The 20634-nt window shown below is 48.4% G+C and overlaps 5 protein-coding genes across 5 annotated transcripts; 4 read left to right on the plus strand and 1 right to left on the minus strand.

Moving 5' to 3' along the window:
- Nucleotides 1-1389: 1389 nt before the first annotated feature.
- AO090003000235 (putative DUF21 and CBS domain protein (Mam3)) lies at nt 1390-3764 on the plus strand (the record flags this gene model as incomplete). Its single annotated transcript, XM_001819393.3, has 4 exons — nt 1390-1638; nt 1714-1927; nt 1983-2652; nt 2717-3764. The coding sequence occupies 4 exons, from the start codon at nt 1390-1392 to the stop codon at nt 3762-3764; spliced, it is 2181 nt and encodes a 726-aa protein (XP_001819445.1).
- A 1678-nt stretch (nt 3765-5442) lies between these two features.
- Nucleotides 5443-6704, minus strand: AO090003000236 (putative C2H2 finger domain protein; the record flags this gene model as incomplete). Its single annotated transcript, XM_001819394.3, has 2 exons — nt 5443-5460; nt 5511-6704. 2 exons carry the CDS (start codon nt 6702-6704, stop codon nt 5443-5445), a joined length of 1212 nt encoding a protein of 403 aa, XP_001819446.3.
- An 800-nt stretch (nt 6705-7504) lies between these two features.
- AO090003000237 (HECT domain protein) lies at nt 7505-11632 on the plus strand (the record flags this gene model as incomplete). The annotated part of the gene is made up of 3 exons (XM_001819395.3): nt 7505-7707; nt 7765-11452; nt 11510-11632. 3 exons carry the CDS (start codon nt 7505-7507, stop codon nt 11630-11632), a joined length of 4014 nt encoding a protein of 1337 aa, XP_001819447.1.
- A 2769-nt stretch (nt 11633-14401) lies between these two features.
- Nucleotides 14402-17398, plus strand: AO090003000238 (MFS transporter; the record flags this gene model as incomplete). The annotated part of the gene is made up of 5 exons (XM_023234795.1): nt 14402-14656; nt 15737-15882; nt 15939-17060; nt 17112-17190; nt 17264-17398. The coding sequence occupies 5 exons, from the start codon at nt 14402-14404 to the stop codon at nt 17396-17398; spliced, it is 1737 nt and encodes a 578-aa protein (XP_023089881.1).
- A 2454-nt stretch (nt 17399-19852) lies between these two features.
- AO090003000239 (uncharacterized protein) lies at nt 19853-20554 on the plus strand (the record flags this gene model as incomplete). Its single annotated transcript, XM_001819397.3, has 1 exon — nt 19853-20554. One exon carries the CDS (start codon nt 19853-19855, stop codon nt 20552-20554), a length of 702 nt encoding a protein of 233 aa, XP_001819449.3.
- Between the last annotated feature and the right edge of the window lie 80 nt (nt 20555-20634).

Raw genomic sequence — 20634 nt, forward strand, 5'->3', positions numbered from 1 at the left:
TGTCCATCGTTTATCTCACTTGGCGGAAGTAAAGGCGCCTGCGGGGCAAAAGTCTCATTTAACCAGTGAGATGGTGAATCATTTGGAGTATAGCCTGTATACCACTCATTATTTTGAAGCCACGGCACGTCTTGAAGGCTTGCAGTAGGCCAAGAAGTCGCTTGCCCTTCTGGTAAGGTGTTGCTATATTCAAGAGGTCTGTTGGAGTTAGGATTCAATACACGATTGCTTGCCAATTCGTCCAATGTATGAGGTTCAGGGTTTAAGGTGGTGAGGCGTCCAGTGGCCTGTGGGTCAATATCATCAAGGCCATAAAGCGAGGACGGATCGATGATAAGATAATTGTGATCCACTGGATGATCTAGCAGCCTGGCTAGTGAAGTTATCAGCGATCTGCTAATGCATGACTAGAGAAGCCCTATTAGACAGGATCACCTTCGTCTACTGATGGTAAATCGTTTGCCATGACGTGAGCTGAGGTTTGCTAGGATTGCGGAGCCTGAATCTTCCGCTGCTGCATCGTACCTAAGATGCAGTGGTAGTATGTAGTAGTGTACCGTAGTTGAGAATATCGCCCAACGCAACACCAAAATCGCCAACCAGTGCAATGAGTCAAGTGATTGACCCAATACTGGAGTCACGTGGTGATAGCGAAACTTATGAGGGGATTGCAGCAAGAAGTTAGAACTGATTGGATTAAACGACCCGGTAGTAGTGTTATACCGTTACGACACCTTTAGCCTGCGCTTCCGGTCCCACCGAGTTTCAACCAGTCTTTACCGAAAGGAGCACCTCGTGGATCCAGTCTACAACGTCGGTTCCGTAGTTTAATGCTTGCATCTTCAATGCTTAACACCTAACACCGCGAGTCAAGAGGTCCAATGACGCTGACTCATGCCGTTGCCACACAGACCAATCAACGGTCTGGTCCGCGACTGTAGGCAATTGCCTTTTTCGGACCACTTGTTGCCATCCCAAAGAGGATTAGCTTACTTTCGTCACTCGGAAAAATGTCCATCCCTTTGCAGTTTCCTCGATCAGCAAAATATTGTGGCTGAAGAACAAGTCTCGATAGATTGAGTGGGAAGGGATCATCCATCTTGTTCGTCTTCACTCTGCATCATCATCTCCATTCAATTGCCCTACCGATTCTTCATCCACTAGCCCTTCAGTTGATACGTAGTTACCTAGCTTTTATCCACTCAGAGTTCCCCACTCGACGTCAGTCTCCAATCGGTGGTCGGAACCGTCCCGATCGTGAGTCGGCCTAGTCTCTTCAACGCATGGTCCAATTGCCCGAACTGCGCCGTCGAAATATGTCCCTCCAGTAGTCCTCCTTCGCTTCTTTTCTTTCTCTTCCTTTTGCCCCTCATACTTCACCCACAGGTGATGGCTACACCTTCCGCCGTTCGCCTCCTGGCCATCCGGCCGGTGATTGTCGGCTTTGCAAAATTGTTGATGCTTGCTTTGGGCGGCCTTCCCCTTGTCTCTGCCGCTCCCGCGACCTATATTGCTTACTCCGAAGAGAGTCCGAAGGCTCCTAACGATCCGGACTTATGGCTGTATCTCGGGGTTGCCGCCATCCTCGTTTTGAGCGGCGGTGCATTCGCTGGTCTAACCATTGCATTGATGGGCCAGGTAAGTCGCGACGTCACACTACTGGAATGGAAAAAACCTAGCGTAAACCACTAACTCAGAATGTGCAATTTCTAGGATGAAGTCTATCTACAAGTCATCAAAACCTCTGGCGAAGGCTCTGAACGAAAGAATGCAGAAAGTGTGCTCAAACTGTTGAAGCGAGGAAAGCATTGGGTACTGGTGACTCTTCTGCTCAGTAATGTCATCACAAATGAAACCCTTCCCATTGTCCTAGACCGGTCGTTAGGAGGAGGTTGGCCGGCTGTTCTTGGCAGTACAGTCTTGATTGGTACGAAAATCCCTCTTGGCCTTGGCTTATCGAGCTGATCATTCATGATATCCAGTCATCTTCGGCGAAGTTGTCCCCCAGTCGATATGTGTTCGCTACGGTCTCCCGATCGGTGCTTGGATGGCTCCTTGCGTCCTGGCCCTCATGTACATTATGGCTCCGGTCGCATGGCCCATAGCGAAACTTCTTGATAGGTTGCTGGGCGAGGATCATGGAACGATCTACAAAAAGGCTGGATTAAAAACACTAGTGACGCTGCATAAAACCTTGGGTGAAGCGGGCGAACAGCTCAACTCCGATGAGGTTACAATTATTAGTGCCGTTCTGGATTTGAAAGATAAGCCAGTCGGTAGCATTATGACTCCAATGGACGACGTTTTCACCATGTCCGCAGATACTGTTCTGGATGAAGACACGATGGATTTGATACTCTCCCAAGGATATTCCCGCATCCCGATTCACGCACCAGATAACCCGACAAATTTCGTGGGCATGCTTCTAGTTAAGATGTTAATCACATACGACCCCGAGGACTGCAGGCGAGTACGGGAATTTGCACTGGCAACTCTTCCCGAGACTCGCCCTGAAACAAGCTGCTTGGATATCGTCAACTTTTTCCAAGAAGGAAAGTCCCACATGGTACTGGTGTCCGAGTATCCCGGTGAAGACCGTGGTGCCTTGGGTGTTGTTACTCTGGAAGATGTGATCGAGGAGCTCATTGGCGAGTACGTTACTGATCTTCCTGGCATAATTTTTTGAAGGGGGATTCTGAACTGACTACGTTGACAGGGAAATCGTTGACGAATCGGATGTCTTTATTGATGTTCACAAGGCGATAAGGCGCATGACGCCTGCACCCATAAAATCCCGGGTTCCTAAGGGCAAGATTGTGGAAGAACCTCCTTCTTTACCCCCTCAGAAGACGGGCACTTTGGTGGATGTAGATGGCGAACCCCAAGTCTCCAAACCCCCTGCGAACGTTCGCCGTCGAAGCTCAGTAGAACCGCCACTTCCGCGTTTCCAGCTTCGGATGCCACAGTCGGACAGAAATTCAGATTCAACAGATGGCCTAGTAACCAAACGAGGAACCACTGACGAAATTCGGGAGCACTTGAAGCATCTCGGGCCTTCTAATTTGGCCAGCCGACCTCGTCAAACCCGGTACCAGAATGTGAAGATCAAGCGGGCTAGCGTCTCGCCTACTCGTTCTGCGCAAACCGATATGGACTCTGGCCATAGTATGTCTGGCTCCCAGGCCTTGCATCCTAACTCGACCGCCTTACCCGGTGGGATCGGCGAGGGACTAGTCCAGCCGGGGTTGGATGCAAGAGATGGCGCATACGCTGTTCGCGTAGGTTACGGTACCATGAGTGGGCCTAAGCCCGCCGATGCTGGAACCCAAACAGTGGGGAAGGATGTCTCAATCCCGGAAGCAGTTCACGAAGAACAAGACGAACCACCTCGTCCACCTGGTAGTGCCGCAATCAGTGTGAATTCCGAAAGCTCGAATTCGCAGAAATTCAAGCCAACCAGTTACCAGCATCAAGGTCCTGCTCGCAGTGGCAGTATCACGGAGCATGTGGTTGATGTCAACGGAATCCGCAAAGTAGTTCTCCACACAACCAGCACCAGTTCTTCTGATCATGAGGGACGTACATCACCTAAAAGCAAATTTCCAGTTCGACAGGATGGGGAGGTTGTCGATTTGAATGGTAAAAGGTCCGACGGCACTCAAGGCGATGGGACTAAAAAACGTCGTCGTCGGCGCAAGCGTGGGCAAGCATCGAAGCACGCGGACAATCATGTGGACGAGGAATCGCCACTACTGCCACAATGACAGCGCTTTCGTGCCTCCTCTGCTGGGCAGAGATGTTCAAACTGACCTTTTGTTTTGAAAAGAAGCGTCGCGCAGTGTATATTGAACTGCCTGTTACTGTTACTGTATGCTTGCTGGAGAAATATTAATTTCCTTCGCGGTGTATTATTTTACCCGTCGTCCCTGTCGTACAGAACCGTCTGTGTTGCCACAGCTTGCAATTCACCTATCCTTATATCATGTGTATAAACTTCAAAAGATTGACTGTAGTATTCAATATGACCACTATAACTAACACTATCTCCCACCTGCGATCACCGAAATACAAGGGAAATGTAACGGCTGAAAAACGCAGCCCAATTTATCACACCACATACAGTCACATAGAATTTTCTAAAAATTCCATCAGCTGAGCCAAGGCCCCTGTCCCGCTGATTAAATGCCGACACCCAGGAGCTCGCTCCGCATGCTGACACAGTGCAGAAAGAGAACCAGACTTTTTGGCACAAGTCGGACAAATATACTTTTCAGATGCCTGGCCGAGCATTTTGTGACCCTGTCTGGTGGAGAGTTCCAATGCGATGGCTTTGATCATATCCCCAGTAATGCCGCAAGCGCAAGACCCAGATTCCAGGTGAGCAATCATGCTAGAGTAACTCCCGAACGTTATAGAGCACCCGAAACACTGCAAAGCCCGCTCCTGGTGGCTATATTTATGCTGTCGTCATTATTAGCTATATATCTTCGACGCCACAGCCAAACCCTCAACAAGCCAACATAAACAAGAAAAGCCTATAGAACACAACAATCCAAATAAAACGGAAGGGTAGAAACATAGATGGAGAGAAGGAGAAAAACGAGGGAACGTACCATCTCCAAACTATTACCGTCCCCAAAGGCCTGACCACAAATATCACAGGATAGATGTACGTTGCGCACATGTAGATCGAGGGCCTCTGTGTCTGCGAACGTGTGTTTACATGTTTGGCACTCGTGGTGATCATTTCGTAAATGAGTTTGTAGTTCTTTTTCCGTTTTGAAGTCCTGGTCTATGCATCTTTGGCATATATTGTGGGCGGTAGAACGGTCTATGTGTGCTGCTTTGGCTGTTTGGGAGGGGAAGGCGCGCGAGCAGCGTGTGCACCAGTGGGCGTGATTGAAGTTGATAGAGGCGTGGAGTTTTAGGGCGTCTTTGGAGGAGAAGGTGCGGTCGCAGTGGGAGCAGTATGGATCCATCTTGATTGGGTATGGATGGGTGTAGTTGGGGAGGTAGCATTGGGTTTTGATGGGAGGGGTTGGAAGAACGAAGGTTGGGGAGGGGTTTGGCTTCTTTTGGGAGGAACCTTCTTTTTTAAAGTGATATGATGTTCATATATTATTATTTGTGGTCCTGGTTTGTTGTTATGGTGCTTGATTGTAAGTTTGCTATCGGTTCTGTGAGATGTGGTGACTTAGGGTTTGGTCGGGGGGTTAGATGTAGGACTTGATTCACCTTCAGTCTGGTAGACCTTCGGTATATCCGTCATAAGATGCAGCACTGTCTAAAATAGTAAAGATAGCAGGAATGCGAAGTAATATCCTTCATCTTCTTAATAATCACTTTTTATCTTGCCATGAGTATCTACAGGTCATTCAGCCGTAACTCCATGATTTTGCCAAACAATGCCAACATGCACGCAAACAAATCAGATACAGGAATCTACTGCAGGAGGGGATCCTAGAGGGGGTGTTAGCTTGTTTTATTATCAGTAAAGGGATGAAACATACCCTGAAGTGCTTCTGGTTATTGGCAGCCCGGTTGACCCGAGCTGTGTACCGCTTCTCTTGTCGCTGGGCACGAGTCCGGTCTTTGCGTTCAAGCTCAGCAGCAAATTGCTTCTGGCTGTCAGTAGCACCGATCATACCCATACCGCCATTGCCACGGCTAACAACGGCCCGATTGAGGTCGCGACCCCTGGGTTTCGGTTCCTCCTCCTCAATCTCGCCATTTTCAATAGCCAGCTGACGAGCTGCCCGTTCTTCCGCTGTAGGGTAGTTACGCAAGTTCTGGCGGTAGTATTTGGCGAGCGATCGGTGACCTGCAGTGCGGCCTGAGGGCAAATGCAGCTCAAACTCTGTCGCATAGACCTGTCCCTTCGTGTCGTCGAGCTCATCCTCATCGTCATCCATAGAAGATGCAGAAGTTTCGGTTTCCCATCCCTCATCATCCTCGCCATCCACCTTGACACCACCATCCTCCATGATCGAGTCCTCCTCATCCTCACCCTCACCATCTGAGTAAGTGCTGCGGAAGTCATAGAACTGTCCGATTTCAACTTGCTCATCTTGCTTTTCGAATGCGATCATGCAGTGACCCTTGTCGCGCATGTGGGTACGAGCACCCTCGGGGTTGTTTCGGACGGCATGGCAGTATAAACATTCACTGTTCTCATTGATCTTCCGATAAAGATAGTGGACAAGTCCCTCCAAATCAACAAGATAGTCCTTCTCTGGTATGAACATGCCGTGGGTCTTGAACATGTGCTCGGTGTTTTGTTGAAGATCTGAAGATTTCTCATTACAGAAAAGACAACGGGAGGCCGAGAAGCCCTGCTCTTCCATTTCCTCATCTTCGTCATCCTCTTCGATGGTAGCGTTCTTGAGACTCTCCGTAACTTTCGACACCTCCGACCGCTCACGAGGCTTGTTGACTGGCTCGCCCAGAGAGAAAGTAGAACTCATGACAGACGATGCATCATCGGCGCTGTCTCTAAGCATCTGTGCCTCACGGGCCTTGTGCTTGGAACTCTTCACGTGGTTCTGATACGAGTTCTCGCTGAAGAATGTCTTCTGGCAGGCGACACATGTCTTCTCAAAGGAAGCTTTGGCGGCGGCAGCACTAGTTGTGGCTTTGGCAGCAAGGACCTTGTCGTTAAAAACCTCCTGGGACACTGGGGGCAGAGACGCGATGCGGCGCTTCATGTTATAGAGACTTGAGTCGACCGAACATTAGTAATGCATTCTGAGTCGTATATTTTCCAACAAACTTACTGCCAGTCCTTGCGCATATGATCCCGCTGAGCATCGCTACCGCGAAAAGCAACGAGACAGGTGTTGCAGGTATATGGCAACGTAGTTGTTGGTACATTTGGATCGATGGAGGCCATGATTTCTGACAGTTCCTGATATGGAACAAAAAAAAAAAAGGTGGGTATCACAGAAATAAATTTGATGAAAAGGCGATCGGTTGTGGGAATATATATTGCGCGGGGGTATTCGTTTTTGCAAGAGCAATGAAAAAGCAAAACCAGGCGTAGTCGTCACAGAAAGTTTTGGGCCTGATTAGAAATAAAAGCCGGTAGGAAGTATCTAGCGAGAAAGTGAAGCGGGCGCAATATTGCCCCTCGACAGAAAAGATCGGGCTAGTAATCGATGTCGCCGATAACCCGGACCACACATTGAAAACCATTGCCCATGCCGCTTTTAGAGAACATGACGTTGATTGCACGTGCCCCTCCACTAATCCTGTCTGGGAAGGCCCTATCTATATCAAGCCTAGTGCATCAACGATCGGATCATACTTCTTCCATTTAATGTTAGTCAGCCGGCCTCATGCTTGGCGCCTGAGGCTGGTGTGTCAGTCCGTATGATATCAGCGTGAAGGGAAGGCCACCACCATCGAACCCTCTGGATTTCGATAAACGATAAATCTAGGTGGAGACGCGAATCTCCCGATAAACTTTCCTGACCGGGGGTTCAGGCATGCTCCCCAGTCCGCGAAGATGACTAGGCTCCGCGGAGCTTCCGTGAGCTCGTATGAGGTTTCGCATTGTGGCACCGATAAACCCCAGTTTCATCGGTCGAAGGTCCCGCCAAACGCGCCGGAAGTTATCACGCAGAATACCGTCGATGTATCGGACCCCGCACAGGTCTTGCTCTGGTACAGGGATGAGCGACGACGACATTTTAATCTTCTGGTTCGCAGGTTAGTATCCGCGGGGAATGTTTGACTTGGATGGGCGGCTGACGTCTGGCTCCCAAGGTACAAAAACCAGCTCCTCTATGGATGTCAGGACCCAAGCTGTTCCATCCCCACCTGCGCAAGCTATCGAAGGAGGGTGACTGAGGAGCCGTTCCGTCGATATACCGAGTTGAGTGCCCGGACACTGGCATGCTACCTGGCTAGTGTGGATAACGCAGAGAGTGGCCTTTGTCGCAACACCCCTCGGGTTCCATCGGATTTATCATCGCAAGACCATCACCGTCGATCCAAACGCCGAAGCCGTGCTTCTACAAACGATTCGAGGAAGGAATGTAGTGGATCATCGGTAGTGGGCCAAGGTGCCACGGATGGATATTCGGTGGCTCAAACCTCAGATGGGCAGGGCGATTTCTGGGATAATGCGGGACGGACTTCCTCCCCAGGATTTGCGTTGCAAGCAGAGGCTGAATGTATACCGGCCAACGAAGACCAATCAACCCAACCATTAAAGGATCCGAAGTCCTTCACCCAGAATTTGTTTGATACCTTGTCCTTGAGAATGATTGAATGGTTGCCCTTGAGGCGTTCCCCGAGTACATTTAGCGCAGACTCCGACCATTCATACTCTCGATCTAGCTCTCGATCTCCAAAGCCGAGCACCGTACACGGCAAATCTCATTCTAGGACAGAAAAGCATCGCCAAGAGAGGGAACGTACGTCTCGACACAATACATCTACTAGGGGTAATCCACTTACGCCTTCGTCACGAACCATCACCAATACAACAGCTGCTGTTGAGTTGAAATTACCGAACCAGCAAATTAAACGACTATCGCTTGCTGATGTAGATCAACGACGACAAAGTCCTCGATCAAGTATCGACGAGAAAGTTTATCCAGAGCTAAAGCCCGCTAGGAAGCTGTCGATCAACACGCATGCGAGTGCAGATGGGCTCGTCAACATACCTTCCCCACCCGCTTTGAGACATCGCCCACAGAAACATCGGGGCAGGACTGGAGACGGTGCTTGCCTGCATGAGCAGCCGAAAAAAGAAAGACGTGTTTCTTGGGACGGTGCGAAGCTCCTGAACGGGGTCCACGTTCCTGACGACCACAACCCCCTTTCTGCTGACGATGACCAGCCTGCCTCAGAGCCCCGATCTCCAAGTGCCCCTAGCCTGAAGCACAATGGTATACATCAAAGCGAGGATATGCCCACTATACAATCTCTTACTCACCTGACTTCTGAGATCATCGACGAACTAGGAAAATTGGTGGCTCTATCTGACGATGAAGCTGAACGATGGAAAGACGAACTGGCTTATATAGAGTCCATGGGTACATTTGACGATTCGGAGTGGAGGTTTGCAACGTCTCGCCAACGTGAAGCATTTACTTTCGTTTCACAGAGCGTTTTCTATGCATTGAGCAGTACAAGGCAAATTCTACGATCTTTTCGAGACAATACGGCTGGCCCGAACGACATAGGGCAAAGTAATTCTAATCTAAAGCTGAACCTCCAGCAGCTTCAGCCATCATTGCGGAAGCTATTTACGATTTGTCCTAGGGAACTCGTCTTTCATAGTCTTTGGAGTGCGCTTGAATCGCTATTCGTTCCGCCGAAAGAATTATCGCACCCCAGACAATCCCGCCGGTCGTCCTACAATTCTACGACAGGAGCTGTATCTGCGCCTATAATAATTCGCCGGGCATCTGATGCACTAGGCAACGAACACGTTACTGATTCATGTGCAGCAGATGTCGCAACAGTCGCCCTTTTTGCATTGGCTAGTTCTCTTCCGGAGATAGATGCCACCACCTGGCGCGGAATTCTTCAGATGCGCGCTACTGGGGCTGTAGCTTCGAGCGCGGATATGCAAAAGCTTCCGTTACGCAATACACGAGCGGTTGTGGACGTAACCGACGCACTAGAACATGACCTTGCCTTGCGATTAGTTGACCGCTTGGTGCGCGCTCTCACAGCGCGAATGGCCTTCTATGAGATTTCGAAAGTCCGACACCCTTATAGTCACGCTTCGCGTAAATCAAAGAACAGTGTTCTAGATTTTCTCATCAACAACCTTAGCGACAACCACCGCCTTGTAACCGCCGATGTCGACGACCAAAATCAGGTAAGGCCACCGGGTGCTGCTGCGGTCATCGCGGAATGGCTTCGTACTTTATTACTCAAAGAATGGGACGGGAGTCCTGAAATGTCTAAAAGTAGCGCGACCGGGGGCGCCGTGCAGATATTGTCCCTAATGTACAAGGAACGGAATCGCTTGGGCCTTGTCCCGGAAGACTTTCACACTCCGTTCCTTTCGGAGAGGTTGGAGCCCCTAGAGATGCCTGTTGAGTGGATAGGTCGGTCGCCGAATAATAAGACCCTGCACTTGCTTTCATACCCCTTCCTATTTCCTCCCTCTGCTCTGGTCATCTACTTCCGCGCTTTGAATTATGCCGCCATGTCAAGATTCTACGAGGCTGCAATGACTACCACCAGACACGTAATGCAGACAGCTTTTGGAGCCATACAAATCCAGGATGATGTTGGGATGCTCGCACGACTGAAGACTTCGATGACTGCGTATTTGGTTCTTGTGGTCCGACGAGACAATCTCCTCCCCGATGCCCTCAATCAGCTGTGGCGGCGTGAGAGGCGAGAGCTAATGCGGCCGTTAAAAGTCCAGATGGGAATGGATGAGGGTGAAGAAGGTCTTGATCACGGCGGTGTCCAGCAGGAGTTCTTCCGAGTACTCATGGCAGAAGCCCTGGACCAGTCGTATGGTATGTTTGCGACGGATAGTCGCACTCGTGTTTCCTGGTTTCAACCGTGTTCGTTGGAACCGCTATACAAGTTTGAGCTTCTCGGGTTATTAATGTCCCTTGCGGTGTACAATGGCCTTACTCTGCCCATCAATTTCCCAACTGCTTTCTATCGCAAACTTCTTGGGCTGAAGGTGAAGCATCTCGACCATATCCGTGATGGCTGGCCAGAACTTACTAAGGGTCTTGAACAACTCCTGACTTGGGAGGATGGCGATGTCGAAGACGTATTTATGCGCACGTATGAATTTAGCTTCGAAGCCTTTGGTGCCATTGAGACCGTGGACATGCAGAAAGTCGACAGAGATGCTCCATGGCCTCTTCCTTCAGCTTTGGCGCGATCAGGGGGTGGAAACCGGTCCCTCGGTTCCCCAACTTGGTCGGAGGTTCGCCGTTACACTGATTGCGTGAACCTAAGCCCGCCGTCCTCGATGGGTGCAGAGGCAACAGAATCGTTTGCGGACATGGCGAAATCCCTGGATGGTTCGGTAGTGATGCAGTCGCCTACGCCTCCAGCTGAGGAGGCATCTTTTGTGACAAATCGAAATCGCTCTCAATTCGTTAGAGATTACATCTTTTGGCTGACCGACAAGTCGATTCGGCCCCAGTTCGAGGCTTTTGCACAGGGCTTCTACACCTGTTTGGATCGCTCGGCCTTGTCCATATTCACGCCAGAGGCACTGAAAACTGTGGTGGAAGGAATCCAAGAGATTAATATGGATGAGCTGGAACATCATGCACGTTACGAAGGAGGTTTCGGCCCAAGCCATCGCACAATCCGGGATTTCTGGAGTATTGCACGACGGTTCTCTGTGGAGAAAAAGGCGCAGCTGTTGGAGTTTGTAACTGCCAGTGACCGGGTTCCGGTTAACGGGATTGCGAGCATTATGTTTGTTATCCAAAAGAACGGAGTGGGTGATGCTGTAGGTGTACCATTTTCCCTAAACACTTTACTCGGCTGCCATGCTAATTACTTTTAGCGCCTTCCCACCAGTTTAACCTGTTTTGGTCGGCTTCTTTTACCAGAATATTCATCGAGGAGTGTCTTGGAAGACAAGCTCAATAAAGCCTTGGAGAACGCTCGGGGATTCGGCGCTGCATAATGCGGCACTATTTTTGGGATTGACATGGTACATTGTCCGACATATAAGCACACAATACCCCTACGTTATATTTCTGTATAGTATATATTCAAGTATTACATCCAATAGTGAATAAGTGCCAATACTGGCATTATCTGAAGATCTGTTCTCTTCTATACTTAGCGGACTGGAGTGGAAGCGTTTATCGAAAGACGAGACAGGACTCTAGATGTTGTTGGGAAGTGACCTATGGAAATCATAGCATCAAGGCTCTATTTGTTCTGGCCGGTGGGTAAACCTAGGCCTACTATTAATGGGGCTTGCCAATGCCAAAAAGTTAAGAGCTTATCAGGTGCTGTGAAGCTCTGTCCCTGTCCGTGGTCTATTCAATGCCCTAGATTCGACCCACCCTGGCTGTAGGCACTAATGCGTAGATCGCTGTATACCTCCCCTAACCACAAGAGCATAATAGCCTGGTTTCTCAATTCGTGACTTTGGCTCTGCCTCCCTGCGGTTACTGTTCGTTTTCTTTGATTACGGTAGTATTTTGGATTGAGCAGTATTGAACTCTCTATTTCGATACGGCTGCTGGACGAAAACGTCAAACCTGGACCAAAAGAAACGTATTGACGATTATAAATACGTGCATATAACGAGGTATGGTTGGCTCAAGTATGGGTCTAGGAATATTCGAGATACTCTTAGAGAAAAGCATGTTACTTTACAGACCAAGTAAGCTTGCATTAAAGGTCGAAAGAGATGTCAATTGGAACACTAATCCATGCTAGCACAACGTTCCGCCAATGAAATATTGCGCCCTGAAGTTCAAGGCAGCAGGGGCTAATTTGTCTTGTGGTCTTCCACACTGTTGTTGCCCTCTTTCCGGTCACGAGGAAGCGGATATCTCCCACGAAGCTTGTCGACAATCTCGGCGAACTTTCCCTCCCCATATTCAGAATCGAATGTAGAAGGGTTCATTGTGTTTCCAGAGATGTCGACTTTCAAGCAGCGGCCACGAAGGTAATCGACAAGAGATATATATCGTGTTAGTTCTTCATATTCCTTCCAGATTTCATCGATATCGAGACTAGGTGGTTCCCTAGTGCAAAAAAACGATGCAACTTCAGCGTTCTTAAGAAGCTCTAAAAGCAGTTCCTTCTTGGGAATACCGGCGATATTGACTTGAATGTGATTAGTATGAACTGGTGATAACTTAGATTTTACAGGGGTTAAACTTACCCCGGCTGCTTTTGGCGGAAGACATTCTGGGAAGAAAGATTGATTCAGGTCCAGTTTTGGTGGATGTGAGTGGTGGGAATGCAAAGAGATAACAGCAGGTCAAGACTAGTTTATATAGTGTGCGTTACACAGAGGGCAGTTTCACGTCAGTTTGAAAAGCGGGACTTCCCTTTGGAGAGTCAGTAATTTGTTATGCAGCCTTGCAAGTTCCTTTTGTTATACTGTAACAAAAAGGATACTGGTGTTGACAAACGGCGAAAAGAAGATGGATGACAAGGAACATCCCGCCAATGTGGATATGACGAAACGCTTTTTTCCAGGATCTGAGAGTCACAACGAGAGCATAATAGCTGGAAGGTCAATTCGTGGGCTTGACTCTATCTCTCTGCGGTCACTGGTTGTCTTCTTGATTTTGGCGGTATATCGGGGCTGCGGGCTATTAAGCTCGAATACCTTCTTATTTTTGCTCACCGAATACGTCCATTGCCTCTCTCAGAATTTCGGGAAAGTGACTTGATCGATGAAAAGTACGTGCTTACAACAAAGATCAACTACGATCCCTGCCTTTTGTTAAGTTCTTTAACGGCGAAAGGAATACGTCCGAGCACTAGAAAATCTACATCTTGTTCATTATATTGCAAGTCAAGAGGCACGTCTATTGGAGAACTATAAAAGCTATCCCACTAACCCAGCCCTCACGTGTCAGAATCATTTGAATTTGGATCTTAATTGCAGACAAATGAACCCGGATCGTAGCCATTCATTGTGCTGTTATGCACTAGGGCCAAGCGGATAGTCCTGGAGCAGCCTCTTGACAACCTCACGGACGGTGTCGGCATCGCATCTCTCTCCAAGTCCAGAGGCGCCCACAAAATCTTTCGGTTTGACATAGACTTTAACCGCATAGCGTAGGCCCTCATCAATAAGCCATGAGAGTTTGCGGTGGTCTTTTAGGAATTCTCTCGTATCTTCCTTGATAATGGAGGATTTGAGGGCTTCCAGGAGCTCTTTACGTAGTGCATCCTTGGATATACCAGAGATATTTATCAGGTCTTTGGGTGGTGGCATCTTGATTTGATTTAGGCGAGGTTCTCTGAAAGGGGTGGTCTGTTCTATTTGCGAAGGATATGGGTAGTTGAACTGCTGATAATCAGCAGCTTGAGACTTGATACTTATATGGCGAGTGATAGGAAAAAAAATTATTTCATATTAAATGAGAAGAACGGCTTTAGTCTGTGTATACATTCTTCGGCATTATATGTTCTTTTTGTTTTACTGGAATAAACAGGCTATTGGTCTTGAACAAATGCAAGAAGAGGACTGAGGACCAGGTGAAATCCGCTGAGATGAATACGACAGGGACGTTCTTTCAAGGCTGAAACGGGCAGTGCCATTCGTCAAAGAGGTAAAGAAGATATGCTGTGTTCCATCCGTTCCATAGGGCTTTCTCCCCCACGGCCAAGTGATACACCGACAGAGCATGGGATATCGCAATGTAGAGAAAGAACTTCCCGCCGCTCCTTGAATTAATTATTGCCAACGACAGTGGCAATGCTTGTGGACGAGGGAAGGTCGTCCTGGTTAGATCCCATGCAGAAATATAAACCGGATTTTAACCCCGGGGGGGGGGATGCCGATATTGGTCCTAAAGCGGGCCTTATCGATGCCCCAGGGCACTCTACGGAGCTTGCAGCTCCGACGAGCGGTTCACTCGCCAGGACCATTGCATTTCTACTGATGGACTCGACCATCGTTGCCGTTGCTAAAAAAAGTAGGCCGGGCACCATAGTAGTCGTAATGGTCAAAGTTAGGATGAACATAGGAAAGCATATAAAGTGGGCCACTGGATTGGTCATTCAACTTGGATATAATGATCCGATTAGGGTGGACCTGATTACATAGCTCCTTATATCGAGCATTGTATTCAATCAGACTGAACGGTCTCACCACATATGGACCGAGAAAGACAAGAGTGGACATATGACTAGTCTACCGCTGTAGACTCATATCAGACATCAATGGTAGACAATCCACCAGGCCTCTCGTATGTCCCGAGAGACTACTTTTATCGATACACTGGAGGTCCCTAGTGCTGAATGCATTAATGCTAATACAAACAGTTTTTGTTTAATAAGTAGACACTCGATTCTTATATATCCCCCCATTAACTGGCTAGGAATGGCCCTGCAACACTAATTTAGTAATGGAAACGTTCTCCCAGTGGCTCTACCAAGCTTGCCGTTGTGGGGGAATCCCGCGGCGTGATTGTGGACGCCGACTGCCCAATCTGCCTCACGGCATAACCTCAACTACGTATTACTTGGGCAGTCATACATTACTAGCCTAGCATTAATACGTGAGTCTATACACATCAAAGCAGGATCTTATGTGACTTTAACCTATGTTGTGCTAAGATTGCTCAATAAAATAATTGTATCACTAATCTACCTCGGCTGCATTTACATGATTATGGTTTTATATCCGCCATTTTGTTTTGAGAGTGGGTCTTCAGCAACACAGCTGATGTTCTCCTATCGCTCTATGGAGCACGAATTACTTGATGAGCTGAACATGCCGTCTAGGCCATGAAAAATCAGTTCTGGAATCCATCGAGAGCCGGGGCAAGGCCCTAAAGCCAATCAAAAAACACGAAGTGAGAAGAGATAGGAGAGAAAAGATAATGATAAAAAAATGAACGATAAATTAGGAGGAGAAAGAAATTTGCTTCTCATGTATTGCATAATATGCGATGAAACTCTCGCTCTTGTTTCCTGATATTCTCCCCTGTCGTTGAACCAGACGTTGTGATCTACTATACTGCTAAGTAGAAGCACCTGAGCGAATGACCCTAGAGAACTAGCTGACCTACACTCCCTGGCTATACAGCATATTCCGATACGATACCCTCTTCTACTCGCTACTAATGCTCTTGTTCCGTCCCCTGATCGAATCGCCAGAATGAGTGTACAATACGTTGACTTTGAGAGTCCCGATGATCCGTCCATACCATTTAACTGGCCAATTCGGAAACGGTAGGCCACAAACCATTATTTGCAGACTCTGGAACTATTTGCTGAATTTCATACAGGGTATATATCTCAGGGTTGCTGGGACTCCTTACAATGGTCGTGGCAATGGCGAGTAGTATCTTTACTTCAGCCATACCCACCGTGATCATGATGTACAATATCGACAGGGAGGTAGCAACCCTAGGTGTCTCGCTCTACGTCCTTGGATTTGCCACGGGTCCCTTATGTTGGGCTCCTTTCTCCGAACTAAAAGGGAGAAAGCTTCCATTGGTTACATCAGCCTTTGGATTTACTGTTTTCTGTTTTGCAACTGCTGTTTCCAAAGATCTTCAGTCCCTTATGATACTTAGATACTTCACGGGCTTTTTCGGGGCGGGTCCCTTGACTCTTTCTGGGGCAGTCTATGCTGACATTTTCCCACCACATCAACGCGGTATTGCGATGGTCGGGTTCTGTCTGATGGTATTCAGCGGCCCTCTTACAGCCCCGTTCATAGGTGGATTTACTGTAATGAACCATAGTCTTGGTTGGCGCTGGACAGCATATATACCAGGAATTTTAGGCAGCGGCATCTTCGTGCTTCTACTTACTACGATGAGAGAAACCTATGTACCGGTCCTCCTCTCCTGGAAGGCGGATCGACTACGTCGCGAGCAGGGCGATTGGTCTATTCATGCAAAGCACGAGGAAATAAGCCTTGACTTGCGAGCCATAATTGCCGACTATGTCAGTCTTCCATTGAAAATGTTAGCCCTCGACCCGATCGTGCTATGTATGAGCGTTTTCGCCTCGTTCGTATATGGGCTTTTATATCTCTTTTTAACTGCATATCCTATTATCTTTCAACAGATCCATGGCATGAACCCCGGGGTAGGCGGGCTACCTTACATTGGAATCATCGTGGGACAGCTATTTGGCGCTTTGGGTGTGTTCGCAATGCAGCCATGGGTTCTTCGGAAAATGGAGCGGAATGGGGGCATAATAATGCCAGAGTGGCGTCTACCTATCGCGATTCCAGGAGCACTTGCCTTCTCGGGAGGTTTATTCTGGCTGGGTTGGTCAGGCTACCGGCGAAGCATATCATGGGTAGCTCCCACAGTATCAGGCCTACTTACTGGATTTGGCCTGCTGACAATGTTCCTACCCTCGATCGCCTATGTGGTGGAGGCACGACCGAAAAAGTAAGTCCCATTGTGAGACTGTTAAAGAGAAATTCACTGATTGCGAACTAGGGCTGCTTCAGCCGTCGCTGCACACACGTTTCTTCGGTCATTGGCTGGCGCGATATTTCCACTTTTCGCATCCTATATGGTGAGTGGCATGCCCATCACTGCAAGACCACAGTGCCATTTCTCACTGGATTCTTTACTAAGGTGTGTGGTAGTTCGACGCTCTAGGGGTTGAATGGGCCTGCACCCTGCTCGGATGTGTCGCAGCGCTCCTCATCCCGATACCTTTGCTCCTCTACATCTACGGCGCCCGAATCAGGAATCGCTCCGGGTTGTCGAATGAATCTTAGGACAAAGGTCGAGAAGTATGTGCCTTGCACTACTAATCATTTCGGTGGCCTTTGGATGCTGCCGGGAAGCTACACGCACGCGGTCGAGTATAATGTCTCAGACTTGGGATCTGCACGAAAGAAAGACTAGTTTATACGCTACAGAGACGGCAAAAAGAGAACCCAAGACAAGGCCATTCTGCGTCTTGGCCTTCCGAGTTATCTTGTCAGTTAGTTAACCCACACTAGTCTCAGCAAAATATTGCCTGTCGCGGAAATAACATCTATTGCAGACTAGAGTAGAATGAAAGCATACAAACTAAAATTGAGAAACAAGCACAACCAGCAATTTATCAATATAGACCCTCCCCTCCACCTTCTGTTTCCCTTGCTATAAAAGCCAACCCCAGCATTGACAAGCGCAATGGCACACAGGACAAAAACATGGAATCACTGTATGGCATACCTACCATCCTGTTCCATACCGTGGGAACCCTTTCTCCACCTCGTCACTCATGCCACTTCCCAATAGCAGCAACACAACCCAGCTGTATAGACCCCTCTTATCCCCGGTATCTGCACCGCTCCCGAAGACATCGATAAGTGAAATGCTTCACCGACCGCTCATGTTGTTTCCGACTACGCTCACCACACCTACAACGAGGGTTGTTGTGTCGCCATCCTTCCCAATCATCTGCACAAAGCCATTTGCATCCACTACAGAAGCGGTAATACCGATGTCTATTACCGTTGCGATCAGTCCTGCATCGGAATCTGCCCATCACCCGTCCGCAGCACATCTCGTCTTTGTGAAACAAAGGGCGTGTACGTCTCGCCATCCTGATCATCGATTGGCCTCAAGTCACAATATAAGATGCTCACAAACCCACGCTAACAACAGCTATCACTGATACCGAAAAGCTTCACTCGAGAAGAGAATAGGAAATTTCGTAAGATGTGTCGCGGGAGATAAAATCGAAGCTCTCTACCAGCGATTACATCTAGATTAAATAGCCAAGGGCATCCTTTACTGTTGGGCAGAATGGAATTGAAGTTGGGCGTCAAAAGTCTACGACGACGAGTATCGATGACATTCCATGGCATGACGGTGTGGTGCGAGGCTACCAATCAACATGAGACGCAACTGCTTGTAGGCTGAGTGATTGGTTTATACACATGCGAATGAATGGCAGATGACCAGCTACCATGACTCATGAATAATTTCCTGATTAAGAAATACGTAGAATGCTCCAAGGCGGGGTTTCCTTCGCAACCCCGCTGTTCTAGTAAGCCTTATCTCATCTCATCTTATCTCATCTCTTGCAATCTGCCTTTCTTTCTCCAAACTGAAATATCCAAGCGGCTTACCAGTTATTTCGTCGAAGCAACACGCACATAGAGACTTTCATGAACTAAGCTTTCCAGTAGTCCTCCCAAACCCACCGGACTACGAACAAACTCAAGGTTATGGTGCAAGGCTGGGAGATAACTGTGCCAGTCATGAGGTGGAAGCCGGTTTCGATCTATAGTGTTTGATTGTGTGGTCCCGAGGATTTATCTGCATTTTTTTTTGTTCCACTAATATGTTGGATGTGCCGTGCTTGCACTATATACACTCGAGGTGCTCCTTTTCTCTGCGTGGTCCAGGACTTGCATAGGGACTGTTTGATCTTATTACCAACATCGTTAGTGTTTATGTGCGGATTCTCTTGGCCCGAGGTTGTCTGGTCTGATTTTCTAGCTTTACACATTATATCTGATGAATTTACTCTACTAGATCTAACATTAGAATCTGTACCACATATAATTCTTGACCGTATCTTCATTGACAGACCATTCTATAGAATAAAATGAGACTATAATTTGAGTATATATAATACTGCAAGAGAAGGAAGCTGTTCAAGGCAGAATATCCTAAACTTGGTTCTCCAGATAACCATTGCTTGCCCTGTCGGCATACACTATCAACCAATCTGATACCATGGCTCTACAAATTATTCATTATAACAACATAACTGTACAGAACAGCAGATGTTTCTCATACTTGCACATAGTTATCCTAGCAAAGGTTCAGTCCCTTGAGGGATTCATTTACATCGATATGAACGCCAAGCGCGAAACCTGGAAACTGCGAGTTACGGAGCAATCAACCCATTCCAATTAGGGCTTGCCATAGACCATTATCAAACACATCAACAATCCCTACTAACCCTCCCGACCATAGCAATATACAACAAGTTATCATATGCCCTAACCACCCGATACCATGACCGCAACTGACCAAAACACCGCCGATCATGTGCGCAATATCTGATCACCCGCATTTCTGCAGCAGCCAAAGTCAATTTAACAGTAACACATCAAACTTTAACAAACAAGCCCCTTACATTGAATGTATTTATCTCCCTTCTTTTGCTCTTCACCAAACCCATCCTCTACCTTCACCCTCACCCTCACCAACCACCCAATATCAAAATGCACCTCAAACCAATCCAAACCCTCCTCCCAACCCTCCTCCTCTTCCTCCACCTCCCAACCCCAGCCCTAACCACCCAATCCCCCCTAAGCCCCTCAACCCCCAAATCCGGCAACCCAGTAATAAACGGCTGGTACGCCGACCCCGAAGCCCGCATCTTCGACACCACCTACTGGCTCTACCCAACCTACAGCGCCGCCTACGAAGCCCAAACCTTCTTCGACGCCTTCTCCTCCCCCGACCTCCTAACCTGGACCAAACACCCAACCATCCTAAACCTAACCGCCATTCCCTGGTCCACCAACCGCGCCGCCTGGGCCCCCTCCGTCACCCGCTCCCCGTCCACAGGGGAATACTTCATGTATTTCTCCGCCGGCGACGGGGCGGGCATCGGGGTCGCGAAATCTCTCTCCGGGAGGCCGGAGGGTCCGTTCGAGGATGTCCTCGGCAGGCCGTTGATAGGGGAGACGGTGTTCGGGGCGGAGCCGATTGATGCGCAGGTTTTTGTGGACGAAGAGGATGGGAATAGGGTTTGGTTGTATTTTGGGGGGTGGAGTCATGCTGTTGTTGTTGAGTTGGGGGCTGATATGGTTAGTCTTAAGGGGGAGTATTTGGAGATTACTCCCAAGGAGTATGTCGAGGGACCGTGGGTTTTGAGGAGGGGTGGGGTTTATTATTTTATGTACAGTGTTGGGGGGTAAGTTTTGTTTCTTTTCTTTCTTTTGGATTTTTGTTTGGAAGAGGGGGGGAGAGTTAGGGCTTGGATTTGGATTTGATTTGG

This window comes from Aspergillus oryzae, chromosome 2 (genome assembly GCF_000184455.2).
Source record: "Aspergillus oryzae RIB40 DNA, chromosome 2".
Classification (NCBI taxonomy): Eukaryota; Fungi; Ascomycota; class Eurotiomycetes; order Eurotiales; family Aspergillaceae; genus Aspergillus; species Aspergillus oryzae.